The sequence below is a fragment of the Oncorhynchus keta genome, chromosome 35, assembly GCF_023373465.1.
Source record: "Oncorhynchus keta strain PuntledgeMale-10-30-2019 chromosome 35, Oket_V2, whole genome shotgun sequence".
NCBI classification, from domain to species: Eukaryota; Metazoa; Chordata; class Actinopteri; order Salmoniformes; family Salmonidae; genus Oncorhynchus; species Oncorhynchus keta.
This window is the reverse complement of record NC_068455.1, coordinates 63904955-63926525: the sequence shown is the minus strand read 5'-3', so window position 1 is coordinate 63926525 and position 21571 is coordinate 63904955. Positions and strand designations below refer to the sequence as shown.

The window sequence follows — 21571 nt, the reverse complement described above, 5'->3', positions numbered from 1 at the left end:
TGCCCAGCCAACCACCCAACTTCCATTTTTTCCTGAAGTAACCATAGATCTTATACCAAACGTACCACATGTAAAAGAAACCATACTAATTTGAGTCTCAAGGATTTACATTTACTATGTTACGTCTAGTCTATGAGACCTGGCTGAGAACTGGTTTCATGCTAAACTGAAAAGAGAAGTGGTAAAGTTGGGTCGAGAGGTTCTGTCCCAAATGGCATCCTATTCACTACAAAATGCACTAGTTTTGACCAGACAAATAGGGTGACATTTGGAATGTAGCGCTACAGTCCACACTGATCTGCGGGTTACAACGGCGCACTTTTCAGTCCTGTTCATCAGATCCTGAGCATTTGTATCAATGTTTATCCTATCAGTTTTGAATCCCAATTTACACATATAACGACAACTACGTTAAAATGTCAACGCCTAGCAGCCGATGTTTTTCAAACGGGTGTACGGACTGATTGCAAAATATGTTGAGACAGTGGTGTACCTCTTCCTTCCTCTGAAAGCCTCAGATAAACGGTCGAAACTCATTCTATTATGAACAGGTTTACCCTTGAAATGTACACTTGCCCCCTGGTGGACTAATTGCGGTCTGCCACCTAATTGCTTTAAAACAAAACGTATAGGTCGTAGTACGTAACACACAGCCTACTTTACTCAAATCTGGGACGTCAGACGTTTTTCAACTTTCGGGCTGGAGAAAGTTTCATGAATAATTATACCTGACAATTAACTGCACACACATGGACCAGGTGTAAATCAGTCCCTGATAAGAGGGGAACAAAAATATGCAGTGGAACCTGGCTTCAAAGTCCAGAGCTGAGTTTGAGGCATATAGGGAAAATAAGGTGCAATTTGAGACCCAGGGTGCCCTGCTGCCTCTGAATCAGTCATGAGTCACTCTAGAACAGGGCTCTCCAACCCTGTTCCTGGAGCACAATACTTCTGTAGGTTTTCAATCCAAACCCAGTTGGAACTAACCTGGTTCCACTTATCAACCAGCTAATTATTAGAATCAGTTGCGCTAGATTAGAGTTTCAGCCTAATCTACAGGACAGTAGCCCTTCAGGAACAAGGTTGGAGAGCACTGAACCAGATAGCTAAATGCTCTGTAACGATATTAGGACAAATTAATCATTTCAAAAAGGTTGGAATTAATCTAGACTATTCAATCTATGTTACTGTTTTTGTATTTCAGCGACTCCTGATTTAGCCCAAGGGACAAATACGTAAAAATGTATCAAACAATGAAAAGTCCTTTATTGCCATCAGAACATGAGTGAGAAGACCAGAGACAACCTGACACAGAGTGAAGAGTTGACAGTACCTAAACAGTACTACTAACATACACACAAACGTCAACATTCTCCCCAACCAGAAAGACATAGGGATACAGGGAGCCAAGAGAGGGAGATACAGTATAGACAAGTGAGGTATACGTTTCACACAAACAATACATTAAGTGTTCAATCGGTCTCTTCATCCCACATGCAGGCATGCACAACTGAATTCATTATTTGAAATAATCAGTGCTCTGCTCTCATACCATGACACAGAAAGACAGTTTAACCAAAAGGGGGCAACACAATCCAGTTGATTTTAATCCAGTAAACACACCTCATCCCACTCAATACTTGTGGCTGTGAGAACACTGATGTGCCAGGTTTGTGTTAAAAACGTATTGTAATACTTAAAAGAGTAAGAAATGGGGCCAATTCTATTCTTAGTCATATCAGTAAAAAGGCAGCTATCTTGTGGGTCAATGAGTGGTGGAAAGGTAGTCAGAGAAGCCACTACAGTACTAAAGTGTCTAAGGCAGGGCTCTCCAACCCTGGTTCTGGAGAGCTACCGTCTTGGAAGGAGCAAAAGCCTGCCTACAGGATGGTAGTTCTCCAGGAACAACGTTGGAGCCCTGCTCCAAGGTATGGATTCTTAAACACATTCGATGTGGACATTAGCAGCAGTTCTAGTAGTGGATGCCGTAATGGTGAGGCTGAAACGTGACCCTCTCCCTCATGCAAAGCTACTGCTAAATGATCATGCAAATTAGCTTGTTTATCGATTTAGAAAAATAGAGCGCAAACTCAGACAGAAGAAATCAATCAGTTCATGTCAGACAGTTGATTTCACTTCCATTTTATTTCACATTTTCTATGATGTGGAAAGAACAAAAGTAGTTGAGAGGTAACCAAGACGACAGTAACAACATGAGCCCACAAGCCAATAAGAGTTCGAGTCTCCTCCCTCACGCCCCTCGCCCGCCACCTTTTAAGAACAGGACAACCACCTTGCTTATAGTTAGTTAATCTCAAAAACACTCACGTCTCCTCCGAACATAACGTGGGGCGACCACACTGACTGCACCCCACCGCCCGTGACTGAATTGCAACAGTGTCGTGTTGCGGTTGCAGTTTGTGCATCTGTGTGTAACAGTGCGTGTGTATAGCTCTCATCTCTTTTGAAGCTGCGCTCCTCACCCCCCCGCACGCCACACAGACCCTCTAGAAGGGTGAAACAACGTGGCCAGCCTTCTACAGTCTACCTCCCTCCATCTCGTGGTCACCATGGCGTGTGCGTTGGATCTCCCATGCTGCGGTTCACCCAGGCGTTTGTTAGTGTGGCTGGGAGCTACAGCGCCATGTTACCCTACCTCCCTATTCCACACAGCCAGTAGGCCCAGAGAAAGAGGCACTGTGACGTTTTGTTTACAGTCTAAATCCATCGACTAATCAAGTACTCAATCTATTTCCTTGTCTGTCAGTCTGAAAGGCTGTGTGTAGGACCAGCCCCGGACACAAGCGTCAAGCAAGGGAGAGGGGAAGTGACACAACACCCCTTCCTATCCTCCCAGCCAATAGTGGCCTCACCACTGACCCAGGGTTGCCAGCTCTCAACTGTGCACACGTACGTACATACATACATACACACATACACACACAGCCCAAACGCTGTCCAGTCCACTCTTAGGGAGGACAAGCGCCTTGAGGTTCTTGTTTGGCACCAGACTCTCTGGCCAGTCATTCGTTCCCTCGTTCTTTTCTGTATTACCACAGTTTATACCTCTGCAATCATTTAACTCCCCCTTCCCTCGCTACTGGTCTGTTCTCTTCTCAAAGAAAAACATCTTTCCTGTGAAACAAAAACAAACTAGTTTTTTTTTTTTTTTTTTTTTTTTTTTCAAATTCAAGGCACAATGTCTATCAATAATCACATCTGTTTGACTTTCTGTCCATCATCACCAACTGACGTTTAGGCCAGGGAACGTAACGTAACACGCCTGACGCTTGTTCTTCACCTCTTGGACTCGTCCGCCCATCCCTCCTATCCTCCAGCTAGCATCATCTATCCTCCGGACCTTAAGACTGGTAAAAGACATGTCTGTTTGAATGGGAGAGCGGCCAAAAGTCCAAACCAGTGATAACATCAAAATAAAACAAAAACTTGCAAAAAAAATAAAAAATAAAGTCCCATCCTGTGTTTGTTATTTCTTTAAAAATCAAGTCATATCCACCAGCTATTTTCTGGCAAGCTAGGTGTTTTTTAATTTAAATAAGCACAAAGTACTGATAGATAGGATAACATACACCATTACGTGTGTTTTTAAGATGCTTTTGTCATTTTTATGTACTTTCTCTCCCCCCTCTCTCTCATAGTAGTATGAATCTGGTATTTTGTCGTTTTTCACTCATCTGTTTTAAGGTTTAAGTAAATGCAAGCAGGGACAGAGTTTGCCATGAAGTCTTGCTCTAGACGTGGGTTTTTAGGGGGCGAGGCCTAGTCCTCTACGAGACGCCGTTGACAAGGGTCTCGCTGGGTGTGGCCATGCCGTTGCTAGGGGAACGCTTGGAGGGGGCCATGTGCTCGTCCCTCTTGGCACTGCTCCCATTTTCCTGAGGAAGGAGAGCAGGGGAGGGAAATGGTCATTTTAACAGTAACACTGAAAGCTGACATCGTGTGTGTGTGTGCGCGCGCATACCTTGAGCTCGGGAGCAGCAAGTGTTTCCTGGGGAAGGGTCTGTCGGCTCTGGGACTCGGCGCGGGAGATGTAGTCTGCCACGGTCACTGCAGAACCAAACAACCCAGAGAACAGTGATGTAACCACGAGATCCAGTATAATGACAACCCCAGCGCTACACAGTGAGGGGATCAGACTAAGGAAGGATAGGGAATAGAAATCTATCCAAGGTAGAGACTGACAACATGGAGGGACGGTCTGACACACTACTCACCTTCAACTGGCAGTCTGTCACAGCTGGCGGATCCTCCCTCTGGGTGATTGCCACGGTTACGGCGACGGCGGCTCCTGTTGCGGCGCTGGGGTCTGCCCTGCTCATCTGGTCAAAAAATATTTTTATAATGGATAAGAAGTCTGAGAAAATAAAAGTTATACTTCAACCTAGTCTCACAGCATAACCATCTGGTGTTCTACAAAATTAAGCCTCAAGCTCTCCTACCCAGTCCATTCTCGTTGGGTCCGGCCTGGCTGTCTGACTCTGTGGCAGCGGCGTCCATCACACTGGGCTCCTGGTCATTGCGGCGACGGCGAGAGCGTCTCCTGAGGTCTACCTCTCCCACCCCCTCACTGGCATCTGTGTCACCCTGCTCACTCTCACCCTCCAGCAGGGAGAACGGGTTGCTGTCCGGGTCCTTCAGCACTGGACAGGGGAGAGAAAAAGAGGGAACGTGAGAGACATGGGAAGATGAGGCCTACAACATCAAACTGCACCACCTTCCAGTTATGAGAAACAACTAGACCATGGGGTTTGACCTGGAAGATGCCAATATCACCCGGGTCCAATTCATTAGGGCCAACTGTAGAAAAACGATTTGCTACGAAATATACAAACGAGCGTTTCTCATTGGACCAGTTCAGGCAGTACTTCCCTAATTCTGTCCGTTATCTTCCATTTGGTGCTTAATGAATACAACTCAGTACCCTAGCTTGGACTATTATCCCCCCGTGTTGTACCGGAGCTGATTGAGTTGGAAGGTCGTGAGGCGGGTCCTCCGCGGCCCCGTCCGGTGTTGGATCCACGGCCCCTGCCACCCCGGCGGGAGCCTCGCTCATCTCCACCCACGCCACGTGGACGCTGGTCACGCTCATTGAGGTCCTCAGGCTCAGAGGCGTTGGACTGCTCAGAGTTGGTACCTGTAACAGACAGTAACATACAGCATAAAAACAATGGTATAGAACAAGGGATGAGCAAAACCAGAGGATAAAGAGAGGGTGTGTATGAGGAAAGAGGAAGATGCAGGGTGGGGTCTATGTCAAATAGAGGGTGCTTATATTTGTCCTGTTTCACACATGTACAAGTGTGTAACCTGTACCGTGTGTAGTGTAAAATTGACTTTTTTAAATATCCCACTCACAGCCAGGGATCAGTCATTACTAACAGCGACCCTGGAGCAATTAGGTTTAAAATCCTTGCTCAAGGGCAGATGGACCAATTTTTCATCCTCGTCGGCTCGGGGATTACGAGTCCAACGCTCTGTTACCTCCCACCATACGTGGGATGTTCTACCGGTAGTCTAAGTATGTACCAGTCAGCTCATCAGCAAACCCATGAGAGAGGGTGTTCTCCTAGTAGAGTCAGACTAGTTGGTGTTCACTGCAGCAACGCTCAAAATTTAACCAGATCATCGTCCCTGAAGACTATTGACAGAGTATAGCCTGCAAACAACTAATATCACACAGAACCAACTACTAACAACCCAGAAAGGAAATTGAATTATTCAGATAAGAAGCATGCCTGGTTTGTTAAGTCAGAATCTGTCATAAACAGGGAGGGATCAAATGAGTTGTCTAGTCACCATATCCAGAGTACTGGCTGTTGGAGGGCCTGCGCCCTCGGCCGCGGCCTCCGTAGATGCGGGAGGTGTGGAGGTTGGTGGAGTTGCTGCTCTCGTCCGTCAGGTAGCCCTTCTCCCTGTCCCCGGGGCCAGTGCCCCCGACCCGACTAGGGGGAGCACGATAACCCACCCCGATCTGACGGAGCTGCTCGTCAATCTGCAGCCGCTCCAGACGCAGCTGCTCCACTTCCTGTTAGAGAGACAGAAGTACATGTTAGAACTTACATCCTAGACCAGAGGTGGGCAAACTTTTTGACTCGCGGGCCACAATGGGTTCTAAAATTTGACAGAGGGGCCGGGCCAGGAGCATTTGGAGGGAGTGTTTGGGCCGGATATACTAAAGCATTAAATGTAGTGTGTGCAAACCTCATAGCACAGTAAGAACACTACAACCCAATTTATTAACTGTCTTTCAAATGTGAAAAATAGCCCTTATCAGTTAATAAATTTGTCTCAAGGAATATGCAAGATATGGCATTTACATACTATTTCGCAGATACTGGGAGGAGGAAATGTAAATAGATTAAAATAACATACGCACTGTGATTTATCAAGATTGCGTCTGTTTTTAATACGTTTCAATCGAAGGTGCAAAGTTGAAGAAATCAACATTTATTGAAAAATGGAATCACTTTCAACATTCAAAACATATTATTACACAACAAAATACTCAAGCTCAATAATATCTACTTGTGTTAAACTCCGCAAAATCATGGATGGATTGTCCTGACCGCGCGCTCTACAAACTGGCCACGGACGCCCTCGCCTTCACGCGCAAACAGTACACGTGTATCGTTGCCAAGCACACAGACATAGGCTGTATTAAATATCCTACCTGCAGCTGAAAATTTAAATTTAAATTAAGAGCGATGTGCGGCGTGTTAATTAAGCTACTGTACCGCTGCTGTGCGTAAATGCGCATTGCTCTTAATTAAGAGACGCACTTCCAAACTTTCCATATGCATTTTTTCATAACACAGCAGAAAACTCACCATTTCAGTGGGAACAGTGTTGTTGGTCTCCTTTTTTTGCCAGTGCATCAAAGTCTGGAGTTAGTTTTGTTGTGGCAATTCTCAGGACAGATCTGAGGTGTTGGTCAGTTAACTTGGATCTGTGATGGGCTTTGTTGATTTTCATGACGCTAAACGTCTGCTCACACACGTAGGTCGAGCCAAACAACACCAGCATCTTCTGCGCTGTCCTCCGGAGGTTTGGAAACCCGGTCTCGTTAAGTGAAGCATAAAAGTCATTCAGTTTAAGAGACTTGAACTTCTCCTTCTGACGGAGTCAGACTGAAGATCGATCAGTTCCAATTGCAGCTCCTGCAGTGCTGATTCGGGGTCTTGTGACAGGGGACAGGACACCAGTTGAAGTGACTTGTCAATTTTTTCAAAATCACAGAACCTACGGCAAAATTCTCTGTGCAGATCGTCCAGTGATTTGCAGTATTTCTTCCCATTTCGGGCGGCCTCTTTCCGCACAGCTAGTGTGGGGAAATGTGCCAAAGATTTGTTTGACATTTGCCTGGAGAATAAAAGCAGCTTGGATTTGAAGGCTCTCACATTTGTGTACATGTCGTGCGCAAACTGATCTTTTCCCCTGTAGCTTCACGTTCAGCTAATTCATGTGTGAAAATATGTCCACAGCAAACGCAAAGTCACAAAGCCAGTTTGTGTCGCTCAGCTCGGGAATTCTTCGGATTTCCCCATTAAATTAAAAAATGAGCGAATCTCGTCTTTGAGCTCCCAGACTCGTTGAAACACTTTCCCCAAACTTAACCAGTGGACGCGAGAGTGGTAAAGTAGGTCCTGGTGATCCGCATTAGTTTCTTCCAGGAACGTAATGAACTGACGATGATTAAGTCCCCTTGCTCGTATGAAGTTAACAAGTTTTACAACTGGATCCACGACGTGATTAAGCTGCAATACAGACTTACACAGAGACTCCTGATGAATGATGCAGTGAAGTAAAATAACATCCTGGTCAGGGTTTTTTTCACTTTATCCTGGATTCTTTTCAGCAGCCCGATGTTTTTTCCAGTTAAATTTGGCGATCCATCCGTGGTGACATTGGCAAGTTTACTCCAAGGTAGCTTCATTCTCTCGATGACAGCAGACACCTGTTCATATAAGTCCTCTCCTCGCGTTTTCCCTTTCAGTGATTCCATGCTCAAAAGCTCCTCCGTTATCTCAAAACTGTCGTTAATCCCTCGGATAAAAATTAGGAGCTGAGCAGTGTCTTTTATGTCGTTACTTTCATCCAGTGCTAGTGAATATAACTTAAAGGACTCCGCCTTTTTGTTTAACTCGCTGACTATATCTTCGTCAATCAGTTCCACGCGGCGAGTCACTGTCCTGCGTGCTAAACTGATTTTTTCAAACTTGGTTTTGCTCTCCGGACACAAGAGACCTGCTGTCTCTACCATGCACTCTTTCAAAAACTCGCCTTCGGAGAAAGGCTTGCTAGCCTTTGCTAATTTGAATGCCAGCAAATAACTTGCCTTGGTACTTCACTCTTGAATTGCAGTTTGTCGGTGAAAAAAGTTCTGTTGACTCTGTAAATTAGCTGCCAACCTCTGAGCAGTAGCCGTCCGTTCTTGTGTTGACTGCTTGCTAGCATAGTTTGCATGCTTCGTGGCAAAGTGACGGCTGATATTGTACTCTTTGAAAACTGCAACAGCTTCTTGGCATATCAGACATACAGCCGTTGATCGGACTTCAGTGAAGAAGTATTTTGTTGTCCACTCCTTATTAAACACTCGGCATTCGCTGTCCACTTTCCTTCTCTTTGGTCCGCTCATTTTCACAGAAGGGCTTAATGGTGACATGAAACGAAGTGAAAATTAAAGTGAAATAAAGAGAAATACGCGCCACTCCAACAACGGTCAATGTGTTTTGAGTGCGCCATCTATTAGGGAAACGTGGGCATTGCAGGGAAAGGGGAAAAAATGAGGTTTTTACTATAATTTGGACAAGTTCGGCGGGCCGGATTAAAAAGCCTAACGGGCCGTATGTGGCCCGCGGGCCGTAGTTTGCCCATGTCTGTCCTAGACTCATTCCTATTGGGCAGTGTATATGTTAGAACATACACTACCGTTCAAAAGTTTGGAGTCACTTAGAAATGACCTTGTGTTTGAAAGAAAAACACTTTTTTTGGTCCATTAAATCTAATTGATCAGAAATACAGTGTTAGACATTGTTAATGTTATAAATTACTATTGTGACTGGAAACAGTATATTTTTTAATGGAATTTCTACACGGGCCCATTATCAGCAACCATCACTCCTGTGTTCCAATGGCACATTGTGTTAGCTAATTCAAGTTGATTGTTTTAAAAAGGAAAATTGATCATTAAAAAACCCTTTTGCAATTATGTTCTGATTAAAGAAGCAATAAAACTGGCATTTAGACTAGATGAGTATCTGGAGCATCAGCATTGGTTGGATCGATTACAGGCTCAAATGGCTAGAAAAATAACTTCCTTCTGAAACTCAGTCTATTCTTGTTCTGGGAAATGAAATTGCCAAGAAACTGAAGATCTTGAAATAAGAAATAGATGTCAGTTTCTTGGCCAACGCAGTGTACTACGCCCTTCACAGAACAGCTCAAACTGGCTCTAAGCAGAATAGAGAGTGGGACGCCCCAGAGCACAATTGAGAAAGAGAACAAGTACATAAGTGTCTTGTTTGAGAAACAGACGCCTCAAGTCCTCAACTGGCAGCTTCATTAAATGGTACCCGCAAAACACCAGTCTCAAAGTCAACTGTGAAAACTGCGACTCTGGGATGCTGGCCTTCTAGGCAGAGTTAGTTTGTCCAGTGTCTGTGTTCTTTTGCCCATCTTAATCTTTTCTTTTTATTGGCCAGTCTGAGATATGGCTTCTTCTTTGCAACTCTGCCTAGAAGGCCAGCATCCCGGAGTCGCCTCTTCACTGTTGACGTTGAGACTGGTGTTTTGCGGGTACCATTTAATGAAGCTGCCAGTTGAGGACTTGAGGTGTCTGCTTCTCAAACAAGACACTAATGTACTTGTTCGCTTTCTCAATTGTGCACTGGGGCGTCCCACTCTCTATTCTGCTTAGAGCCAGTTTGAGCTGTTCTGTGAAGGGCGTAGTACACGGCGTTGGCCAAGAAACTGAAGATCTCCTACATTTCTCACCTGGAATAGCCTTCATTTCTCAAAACAATAATAGACTGATGAGTTTCAGAAGTTGGTTCTTTGTTTCTGGCCATTTTGAGCCTGTAATTGAACCCACAAATGCTGATGTGCCAGATACTCAACTAGTCTAAAGGACAGTTCTATTGCTGCTTTTATCAGAACAGTTTTCAGCTGTGCTAACACAATTGCAAAAGCGTTTTCAAATGATCAATTAGCCTTTTATAATGATAAACTTGGATTAGCTAAGACAACGTGCCACTGGAACACAGGAGTGATGGTTGCTGATAATGGGCCTGTGTACACCGATGTAGAAATTCCATTTAAAAAAAAAAAGAAACTACCGTTTCCAGCTACAATAGTAATTTACAACAATGTCTGATCAACTCGATGTTATTTTAATGGATAAAAATGTGTTGTTTTTTTAAAGACATTTCCATGTGACCTCAAACGTTTGAACGGTAGTGTACATCCTAGACACATTCCTATAGGGCAGAGCACGTTAGAACATACACTGCCTGAGGAAGACTAGTTGAAACGCGTTGCAGTTGGGGGTCCTGATGCACTATGCTAACTGCTCCCATATGTATTCTTAAGTAAATATATTCTGTTAATAGTCCACTGAAGTTTATTGGAAAGTACTGGCCGCCGACTCGTCTTCTTTCATTACACCATAGACAGAAAGAATATCTTGTGTGGGCAAAGAGCCTGGACCACTGTGGGCTGGCAAACATATATTTTGAAACATACAGGACCCATCCCAAAATGGCATCACATTCCCTATACTGTGCACTACTTTGGGAGCTTTATGGGCCGTACTGCAACAGTTTGACGTGAAATTTCAGTATCTGAGAAGGAAAAAAGCCTTTAAGAGTGACATCTCTTTTTCAGTTCTGCAGTGTGGGCAAGACTGTGGGTAGCCGGATCAGTTTAGGACTGTAAGGGCTGGGGATCAAGTACACTGACAGCAGTTCACTGGGGCCTTTTGGTTAGGTGAGGTGGCTGAGGGTGTCACTTCAGAATGCAACAGCTGCTGAACAGCTGACCCTTGAGGGAGGTGGCTGACCAGGAGCAAGGGGGTGCAAGGATGGATAGAGGTGTTATTTTGGGAGGCTAGGGTCCAGAACCAGTAATCTACACCGCTACCCCCTCTTCCCAACCCTGAGCAGTGGACTATTTATAAAAGCACGCAGGGTAAGGGTAAAACGGAGCTACTCTCAGCAGCTTTCACATGGAGGTAAAGGGTGGATGGAGGGGGACAGGTGACCACTGGAACCCCCACCCACCCCACAGGTCCCCATACAGTGTACAGTACATCATCTATTGAAAAACACTAATTTCCCATATTCACAAGTAGGTAGATTAGAAACTTGCTCCTGATTTAGGGTCAGATATTAATTGCCTTCTATGGTTAAGGTTATGGGGGAGGGTAATTTGATCCTAGAACTGTGGGTAAGGGGAACGCCTACCATGCATGTATATTCAGGCCATTGGCCCAGTCACAGTGCCTAGGCTTACTCTAGATATTCAGAGGCATATAGGGTCAACATTTACTGTGCCTTGAGAAAGAATTCATACCCCTCGACTTACTCCACATTGTTCTGTTACAGCCTGAATTCGAGCTACACACAATACCCCATAATAACAAAGTGAAAACATGTTGACACATTCCTGCAAAGTTATTGAAGATGAAATAGAGAAATCAAACTTACATAAGTATTCAAACCCCTAAATCAATACAGATTAGAATCAACTTTGGCAGCGATTACAGCTGACAATCTTTCTGGGAAAGTCTAAGAGCTTTGCACACCTGGATTGTACAATATTTGCACATTCTTTTAAATTATTCAAACTCTGTGAAGTTGGTTATTGAACATTGCTTGACAGCCATTTTGAAGTCTTGGGTTTAAGTGATTTAAGTCAAAACTATGCCACTCAGGAACATAATGTCGCCTTGGTAAGCAACCCCAGTGTACACTGGCCCTGTGTTTTAAGTTATTGTCCTTCTGAAAGGGTCATTTGTTTCCCAGTGTCTGTTGCTTAGCATTATTCAGTTTCTTTTTTATCCCCACCCCCCCCCTTGCCGATGACAAGCATACCCATAACGTCGCAGCCACCAACATGCTTGACAATATCAAGAGTGGTACTCAGTGATGTGTTGCGTTTGCCCCAAATGTAAAGCTTTGTATCCAGGACATTGCGTTTTAATTTAGTGCAATTCTGTACAGGCTTCCTTTTCACTCTGTCATTTAGGTTAGTATTGTGACTATAACTTTGACCAAACCTCAGTTCTCCCACATTACAGCCAGTAAACTCACTGTTTTAAAGCCAACATTGGCCTCGTGGTGAATTCCCTGAGCGGTTTCCTTCCTTTCCGGCAACTGAGTTAGGAAGGATGCCTGTATCTTTTTAGTGACTGGGTGTATTGATACACCATCCAAAATGTAATTAATAACTTCACCATGCTCAAAGCGACATTCATTATCTGCTTTTTAAATTTTTACCCATCAATAGGTGCCCTTTGCGAGACATTTGAAAACCTCCCTGGTCTTTGTGGTCGAATCTGTTTCAAATACACTGCTTGACTGAGAGACCTTACAGATAATTGTGTGCGCGGTACAGAGATGAGGTAGTAAAAATGTTAAACACTATTGCAAAGAGTCCATTTAACTTATTAAGCCATAACAAAAGGGGTTTAACACGTATTGACATCTCAGCTTTCCATTCATTTCTAAACATTTCCACAAACAATTCCACTTTGACATCATTAAATCTCAATTTAATACAATTCAGCCTGTAACAAAATGTGGAAAAAGAGGAGTGAATACTTAGAGGGTTGAGTGTCTATTACTTGTCTGGTGGTCTGTGTACGGGTTTCTGCTTGTGTGTCTCACCTGTAGGTAGGCCACATGGTACTCCAGCAGGGCCTGGGCATTGCTGATGTTCTCCTTGGTTCCCACAAAGACGAAGGGGACCATGCCCTGGAGAGGAGGAGAGGAGGATTTAAGACAGTAGACAGGTAGAGCAGACTTACTAGTGGAGAGCGCGTCATGGATTTGAGGAGGGCGAGTCCTGCTGTTTAGTCATGGACATTTGTACATTTTCGCAAGGGCCAAAGAACCGATGTATTTACGTTGATGTAGAAATACGCTGAATGAGGGTTCTCTTTGAAGGAAACATTTTAGAAAACGTGCGTGTACGCTCACAATCACAAGAAAGCACACTGAACAACAAATACCAACCGATGAGACCCCAGCCAACCCCCCTAGAACAGGTGCCGTACAGTACAGACATGCTGTGGAAACTGAAATGGGATAACGGGCAGCCTATAGACAGAGCTTATGGTTTTACAGAAACCCCAGTTGAAGGACTGCTGGATTTCCTGCTTATTCTCCCCTAACTCCAGAAATCTTCCAACCAGAATCTCTGGAAATGTTGGGAAAGCGATCAGAATTTTGACAAAGACGATGGCGGTGACGGTGAAAACATAGAAGCGGTAATTAACACCGTGGTACAGTTATTGTTAGAGCGGCCGCAGCGCTCCATTCACCTCTTGTTTAGGGGCAGTGTCTTCTCTGCCAGCCCCCTGCCTGCCTACCTCCTCCCGGGGAAGCTTTTTGTCGTTGTCCCCCTCGATCCGGACCCGAACCACACCAGACTTGTCTACGATCTCCTGAATGACTTTTCCGTTCTTGCCGATCACTTTGCCTGGGAGAGGGGGGAGAAAAGGTGGACGAGTCAGGAATAGTTGGAAGAGTCAAGTTTATATTAAAATTAAAAAACAATGGCACAATTGAGATGGTATCATTGTTTCTCAATACATGTATATATACAGGACATTTTGTGATTGACTAAATCACGGGTATGTGCTTTAACTTGTTAAGTGTAGGGGGCAGTATTTTGATTTTTTTTGGATGAAAAACATACCCATTTGAAACTGACTACTTCTCAGGCCCAGAAACTAGAATATGCATATAATTGTCAGATTAGGATAGAAAACACTCTAAAAGTTTCCAAAAGTGTCAAAATATTGTCTGAGAGTATAACAGAACTGATATGGCAGGCGAAAACAGGAGGAAAATCAAAACAGGAAGTGGCTTCTATTTTGAAAGCTCCATGTTCCATAGCATGCCTTCGCTCCATTTAAAGGGATACCAACCAAATTCCTTTTCCTATCACTTTCTCAAGGTGTGAACAGTCTTTAGACCTAGTTTCAGGCTTTTATTTTGAAAAATGAGCGAGAAAGATAACATCGCGTCAGTGGATAGCTGGGTGTTCGCAGAGTTTTGATTGCGCAACAGAGTGGGGCAGCCATTGTCTCTCCCTCTCCTATTGAAAAAGTGATTGTCCCAGTTGAAATATTATCGATTATATATTTTAAAAACAACCGGAGGGTTGATTATAAAAACGTTTGACATGTTTGTGGACATTACGGATACTATTTGGAATTTTCGTCTGCGATGTCGTGACAACTCGAGCCTGTGGATTTCTGAACAGACCGCGCCAAACAAATGGAAGTATTTTGGATATAAAAATAATCTTTATGGAACAAAAGGAACATTTGTGTAACTGGGAGTCTCGGGAGTGAAAACATTATTGCTTTTCTGATTTTCGTGACCAAGCTACTTTGATATGTGTTCATAATGTTTTTTCTAGTGATCGATAAACACACACAAACGCTTGGCTTGCTTTCGCTGTAAAGCATATTTTCAAAATCTGACACGACAGGTAGACTAACAACAAGCTAAGCTGTGTTTTGCTATATTGCACTTGTGATTTCATGAAAATTAAATATGTTTAGTAATTTTATTTGAATTTCGCACACTGCAATTCAGCGGGTGTTGATGAAAATTATCCCGCTAACGGGATGGGGTGCTTCAAGAAGTTAACTCACCTACGAGGTTCCTGGGCACCTGGAAGTAGTCTTCTTTGAACTCCAGGAAAACCCTGGCCAGTTTCACTGCTTCTGGAGTCTGCAATGCAAACAAGCCATTATACACAGAGACAAAGACCCCTCTCTCTCTCCTAAACACGCGCACAAACACGACACGCCCACACACCTCTCCGTAGATCCTGAAGGTGCAGCTCTCCTCCTCCAGTTCGATGGCGGTGACGCCGGGCACCTTCCTGGCCTGCTGGATGTTGGCACCGTGGGAGCCAATGGCCAGACCCATCAGGTCTTCCCTTACCTTCACCTCCTCCTGGTATGCTGACGCCAGCTGCTTACTGGTCTGAGGGGCAAGGAGAAAAGGGTGTATGTCTCAACATTTTGATGGCCGGTCTCCACATGACATTTTAATTGAATGAACATGATGTGCATTTGTACCTCAAGGTGTTTAGTGGCTTCTTCGTTGCGGGACATGAGCATGAGCTTGGTACGGATGCTGCGGAAGTGCATGTCGCTCAGGAGAGCAGCACGCTTTACTGACGTCTCGTTCGTTGACTAGAGAAAGAGAGAATTAGTGTGAGAAAGTTACTTCTACAGAGAAAAAAACGGACAAATCTATGGTCCGTATTAAAAACATGTCGTAGTTGTTGGGTTGATATAGGATCAAGCCCCCAGTCCATATAACCTTATGAATGACCTAAAAAGGCTAAATTGATCCTAGATCAGCACACCTACTCTGAGAAGCTTAGTGAATACAGGCCCTGGAAGCAGTAGTGGTGATACTGACCAGCACGGTGAGCTCGTGTGAGGCTGCACTGTAGAATATACAGTTGGCTCCGATGGCTTTCCTGAAGTCTTTGTGGATGTTGTCGTTTGCACAGCTGTTGGTCCAACAATAAACTCTGGGTGAATCCACAGTTCCTCACAACAATAACAACGCACTATGTAGCTACTGAGAGAGGCGCCATTGGCCTGGCCAAACACGACAAAGCTCAGATGACATTTCAATGTATTTAACTGTAACAAGAACCCCCTCACAAATAGCACCGAATAACCTAAATAGTTCACTACAAGACAGAACAGTCAAAAGTAGTGCACTAAATAGGAAATAGGTTTTCCATTTAATCTCAAAGCAATATACTGCAGTGACTATTGGAGTGACACCCATAGACAGTCAGTCTGAGTGCAGTGCTACAGCGCCACCAGTGGTGAGGCTGGTGTAGTGCAGTGCCAGGGTCAGACTCACATGTCCCGGAGGTCTTCTGGGACAGCAATGGGGACCTTGTGGAAGGAGTTTCGGGTGGAGGGGCTGTTGGGGTTGACGGGCCGGATGCGTTCGTGCGTGACGATCTCGTTGTATGTGGCGTCGCAGGCTGCGTACTCGATGACGTAGAACTGAAGGGTTCAAATAGAGACAAGGGTTCTCAGAGAGAAATGGCAAGAGAAATAAAAGTAGTGCTGAAGAGTATTTCATCAATAGAGACCGACCCATATGAACATATGGGCCAAATAATAAGGAGGGGGGGCCATATTCAGTCAGGCTAGACACGTTAATACAACCCAACTACCTAGTCAGCAAACACCGTAACAAATTTTAAAAAAAGACCAAGACTGCATTCATACCACAGACAACTTATTTCTCCATCACATTGAGGATTAATAGGGTTTTTAAGGAAAGTAAATCAAAAATGGCACTTCTCTTTAATATTTCATCCAGCTTAGCCTTTATTCATTTGATTGATGAACCAAGCCCTTTTTCTAGCCCCCTCTGGCTCAGAATGAGAGCGAGAAAGAGGGAGGAGAGAGAGAAGGAACACACCACACGCCATGCTCTTAGGCCAGTATTAAAACCATCACTAAACAGAGCAGACATTCCAACAGGGCTTTATCATGGATCCAAATGCAGTTGTCGTATCTAGCGTCACACAGCACGAGGCCTCAATAACGAACACCTCAGTCTCACCCTTGTCGTATCTAGCGTCACACAGCACGAGGCCTCAATAACACCTCCTCAGTCTCACTCACCCTACCGACCTATAGTCAGTCTGCCTGTTTGATTCCCATTTGATTCCCAGAGCTCTGGACAAAAGTAGTGCACTATATAGGGAATAGGGGGCCGAATCGGGAAGAAAACGCCTCGCCACTCCTGAAGATCTGAGAGGATTGAATAGGTATAAAACAATGGTAGTTGCTTTAGAGTTCCTTCTCACAGACTGGGTGAAACCTCCCCCATAATTCCACCTAGAGAATGCTTTCTGATCTACAGAAGTGCGTCAGGTGTTGGGGTCAATATGGAATCTAGAATCTGTGTATAGTCTGGGTGGCCCTACAGTATGGGCCAGCCTGCATTAAACACACAATGCGCTTCCTGCTGCCTTAGCTGGCCCTATTAACCTACACTAGACTGCTGTCGGTCTAGCCAAGGAATGACTGAGGGATATCCCATAGTGGATGAGGAGGGTGTGTAAAACGCTGATTCATCACACAACATGCACATGACACGAGAGTGCACCAAATGACAACATGGACTGATCTTGATGTTGAAAAGAGGACTAAATAGCTAAAGTATTGGTTGAGAATGAGATTCTTCATGCCTCTGTTCACAAAAGAGAGTGAAACTCGACTCCTTACGAACACACACCGTGCCCCCCCACCGACCCCATGCCGGCCCCAGCGTGCACCCAACCCCTAACTCACCAGTCCCTGACTCACCTCTCCCTTCATCATTCTCACCCGGGCCAGCCACCAGCCACATGGCTCCTGCTCGTTGGCCCTGGAGTACACCTGGGGAGGGGTAGAGAGATGATTAAAACTGGACAGAGTTTATACCTGCAAGGGATACAAACTTCCACTATGTCCCTGGTTTTAAAATGCTGGATTTCCTGTTTAGGCCCATTTCCTCCTGTATGTAGGAATCTTCCAAACAAGATTTCTAGGAAACCTGGGAGTTCCCATAATTTTGCAACCCTAATAACTGCCTAGGGACGCATATAGCAAGGATGGTACCAGAGCAATAAGAGGAATATAACTGGACAATTAGAAAAAGAGGGAATCTCTCTTCGGAAATCAATATAGCATAAACCATCACTTTCAGGTGTGAAAAACGTATAGGAAAGTGATAATCGTAAATGTATGAGATATAAATGATTGATATGGACAAGGAGATGAGTTTGTCTCAATGGCGATAATGAGTGCTGGCTGCTGTGATGAATGGAATCCTAGCTGGCTAATCACGTGACTAAATTGGACCGTGGTTAATCTCTCTCTATATCACGCTGCCGTGGTGAACAGGACTCCGGTTAATCTCTGGACTAGCAGGGAACTGCCACATGGGTAGTAATCTCCAGCAATGACTGGAATCATGGCGGAGGAAGCAAACTAGACCGTTGATAGTGATATGGATTAATGTATGGTACGGGACTCTGTATGACATCACAGTAACACTGGGGGGAAACCGCAATCCCCCAGAAATCCCAGTTGGAAGATTCCTGGAACTTTTCTAGAAGCAGTTTTGCAACCCTAGAGGGAGATAGTGGGGTCTGTGACATGACATGAACAGCCTGGCGTACCTCAACCTCCTCTCCCTCGCCGATGTCCTTGTGGTAGTCCGCTGGAGGCGGCAGCCGTACGTCACTGAAGGGCAGCTGTCTCTCTGGTTGCCAGCTTTTTAGGGGGACAGGGAGAGAGGCCAAACAATCAAACACACACCAGCCAGCCATCTCACAAACAGGAGACACCTGAAAGACTACAACATCAGTTGACTCCCTCTTCCGGTCATGTGATTTATAACAGGAAACAAGTCCACTACCCGTAGCACTTTCTCTGGCCTCTGAATGCGCGTGCGTGCAGGGCTCTACAGTGCGACCATTTTACTCGCATATGCACCGAAATATTTTGCTGTGAGACCTGGAATGTCATTTTTCATTGTGCTCCCAATTGTCTGTGTGCACCTACATTTTAACTTAGGCACACACGTGCTCCTTGTAAAAAAAGGTCAGTGTGTGTGTGTGTTTCCAGAACATAGTCCCTAATGAAATTACTAAGAAACACAGCAAAACACAAGAGACAGACCCAAAAGAGCGTCAACCCCTAACATAAGGCTGAATAGTCCTGCTGCCTGAGGCGGTGTTCTCTAGCTGACAGACCAATCTCATGGTGACAGTCCGTGAAAGGGAGTATTGTACAGTTGAAGACGGAAGTTTACATATACCTTCGTCAAATACGCTTAAACTCAGTTTCACAATTCCTGACATTTAATCCTAGTAATAAAAAAAAAATCAGTCTCAGGTCAGTTAGGATCACCATTTTATTTTAAGAATGTGAAATGTCAGAATAATAGTTGAGAATGATTTATTTCAGCTTGTATTTCTTTCATCACATTCCCAGTGGGTCAGAAGTTTACATACACTCAATTAGTATTTGGTAGCATTTACTTTTAATTGTTCAATTTGAGTCAAAGGTTTCAGGTAGCCTTCCACAATAAGTTGGGTGAATTTTTACATATTCCTCCTGACAGAGCTGGTGTAACCGAGTCAGATTTGTAGGCCTCCTTGCTCCAAAGCGCTTTTTCAGTTCTGCCAACAAATTGTCCAACTTTGGAAGTATGCTTGGGGTCGGATGTTTGTCCATTTGGAATACCCATTTGTCTTGAGATGTTGCTTCAATATATCCACATTTTCCTACCTCATGATGCAATCTATTTTGTGAAGTGCACAAGTCCCTCCTGCAGCAAAGCACCCCCAAAACATGATGCTGCCACCCCGTGCTTCACAGTTGGGCTGGTGTTCAGCTTGCAATCCTCCCCCTTTTTCCTCCAAACATAACGATGGCCATTATGGCCAAACAGTTCTATATTTGTTTCATCAGACCAGAGGACATTACTCCAAAAAAGTACAATCGTTGTCCCCATGTTCAGTTGCAAACTGTACTCTGGCATTTTTATGGCGGTTTTGGAGCAGTGGCTTCTTCCTTGCTGAGCAGCCTTTCAGGTTATGTCGATATAGGACTAATTTTTCTGTGTATATATAGATACTTTTGTACCTGTTTCCTCCAACATCTTCACAAGGTCCTTTGCTGTTGTTCTGGGATTGATTTGCACTTTTCACAAAGTACGTCCATCTCTAGGAGACTGAACGCTTCTCCTTCCTGAGCGTTATGACGGCTGCGTGGTCCCATGGTGTTTATACTTGCGTACTATTGTTTGTTCAGGTTAACATGGTACCATCAGGCATTTGGAAATTGCTCCCAAGGATGAATCAGACTTGTGGAGGTCTAGAATTTATTTTCTGAGGTCTTGGCTGATTTCTTTTGATTTTCCAATGATGTCAAGCAAAGGTGCATTTAGTTTGAAGGTTGGCCTTGAAATACATCCACAGGTGCACCTCCAATTGACTCAAATGATGTCAGAAGCTTCTAAAGCCATGACATTTTCTGGAATTTTCCAAGCTGTTTAAAGGCAGTCAATTTAGTATAAGTAAACTTCTGACCCACTTGAATTGTGATACAGTGAATTATAAGTGAAATCTGTCTAAACAATTGTTGGAAAAATGACTTGTGTCATGCAAAGTAGATGTCCTAACCAATTTTCCAAAACTATAGTTTGTTAACAAGAAATTTGTGGAGTAGTTGAAAAACGAGTTAATGACTCCAATCTAAGTGTATGTAAACTTCTGAATTCAACTGTATTTTTGCAATGGGAAAAGCCATAAACTTACTGGGTGTAACTCAATTACATTTGGTAATGACCCTAAGATGGCACCTATAATCTACAGTAGATAAATGATCTACATATAGACTGTGTGTGTATAAAGGCAAAGTGAGACGATTAGAATCATCATAAACGTCAGTGGATTACAGAACTAGTATATCGGGAGGTAGTGTGTGTGCTTTTATCTAAAACACTAAAAACGAGAGCTCGGCCTAAAAACAGCTCAATGGACTGCAGCTTCGTTAACAAATTCACAGAAAGATACTTATGCTCACGAAGTGAGGGGGTTCATGATCATTTTAATATAGGCTAGCCTTCACATAAAATAGGGTTGAACTGTACACAGGTTGAGGATATTGATGAAAATATGAACAAAGCAGGCACTCATAGAAAGCACAGGTTTCAATCAGGCATGTAGTATCTCACACAAACAGCTACTCCTCCACAAGGCGGGGGGGGGTTGGAACAGCAGAACCATCCCAAGAATGTCAGGGGCCACTGTCCAGTACGCCTGCCTGTATACCCCAGAGGACTATATTTAGGGACACCACAGACGGACAGAGTCAACTAGAGGAAGAGGAACGGGGGGGTAGGAGCTACTATAAAGGGTTTTGTGGACAGCCGTGTCCCGAGCACAGGTGGTGCTGAAATGGGGATTTCAGGAAGAAAGTAAAACAAACAAGGGGAGCGATGACTCGAGCAGCGTGGGTAGACTGGTGTGTGTCTAACTAGAATAAACCTGTGACTCAGTAACTCACAAATAGAGGAGCTACTACACGTCATGAGTGTAAATAACAACTTACTTGTTTTCAAATACTATTGTGAGTGAGTCTTCATGGACATCTTTGATGAACCCCTGAAAAAGAGGAGAAAAGGTTGATGCGTATGCATGTCAGAGGGTAAAAAAAGGTCTCTAGGTCTGGCACGGTTATGGATGAAGAGTCCTGAAAATAAAACCAGTGGAA

The 21571-nt window shown here is 44.3% G+C and overlaps 1 protein-coding gene across 4 annotated transcripts in view; it reads right to left on the bottom strand.

The window, feature by feature from the left end:
- Positions 1–1244: 1244 nt before the first annotated feature.
- LOC118368837 (RNA-binding protein FXR1-like) overlaps positions 1245–21571 on the bottom strand; it is a 31711-nt gene continuing 11384 nt past the window's right edge. The window contains exons 2-17 of one of the 4 annotated variants that reach the window (XM_035753262.2): positions 21410–21462; positions 18469–18562; positions 17597–17683; positions 16146–16294; positions 15687–15780; positions 15338–15454; positions 15072–15242; positions 14906–14984; positions 13562–13719; positions 12906–12992; positions 5818–6046; positions 4976–5155; positions 4461–4661; positions 4236–4340; positions 3983–4068; positions 1245–3896 (exon numbers count right to left, since the gene is read on the bottom strand). In XM_035753262.2, the coding sequence (XP_035609155.1) occupies positions 3789–3896; positions 3983–4068; positions 4236–4340; positions 4461–4661; positions 4976–5155; positions 5818–6046; positions 12906–12992; positions 13562–13719; positions 14906–14984; positions 15072–15242; positions 15338–15454; positions 15687–15780; positions 16146–16294; positions 17597–17683; positions 18469–18562; positions 21410–21462 (1998 nt within the window). In that variant the 3' untranslated portion in view covers positions 1245–3788. The remainder of the gene's footprint in view (positions 3897–3982; positions 4069–4235; positions 4341–4460; positions 4662–4975; positions 5156–5817; positions 6047–12905; positions 12993–13561; positions 13720–14905; positions 14985–15071; positions 15243–15337; positions 15455–15686; positions 15781–16145; positions 16295–17596; positions 17684–18468; positions 18563–21409; positions 21463–21571) is intronic. The other 3 variants (XM_035753264.2, XM_035753263.2, XM_035753265.2) reach the window with 3 other exon arrangements.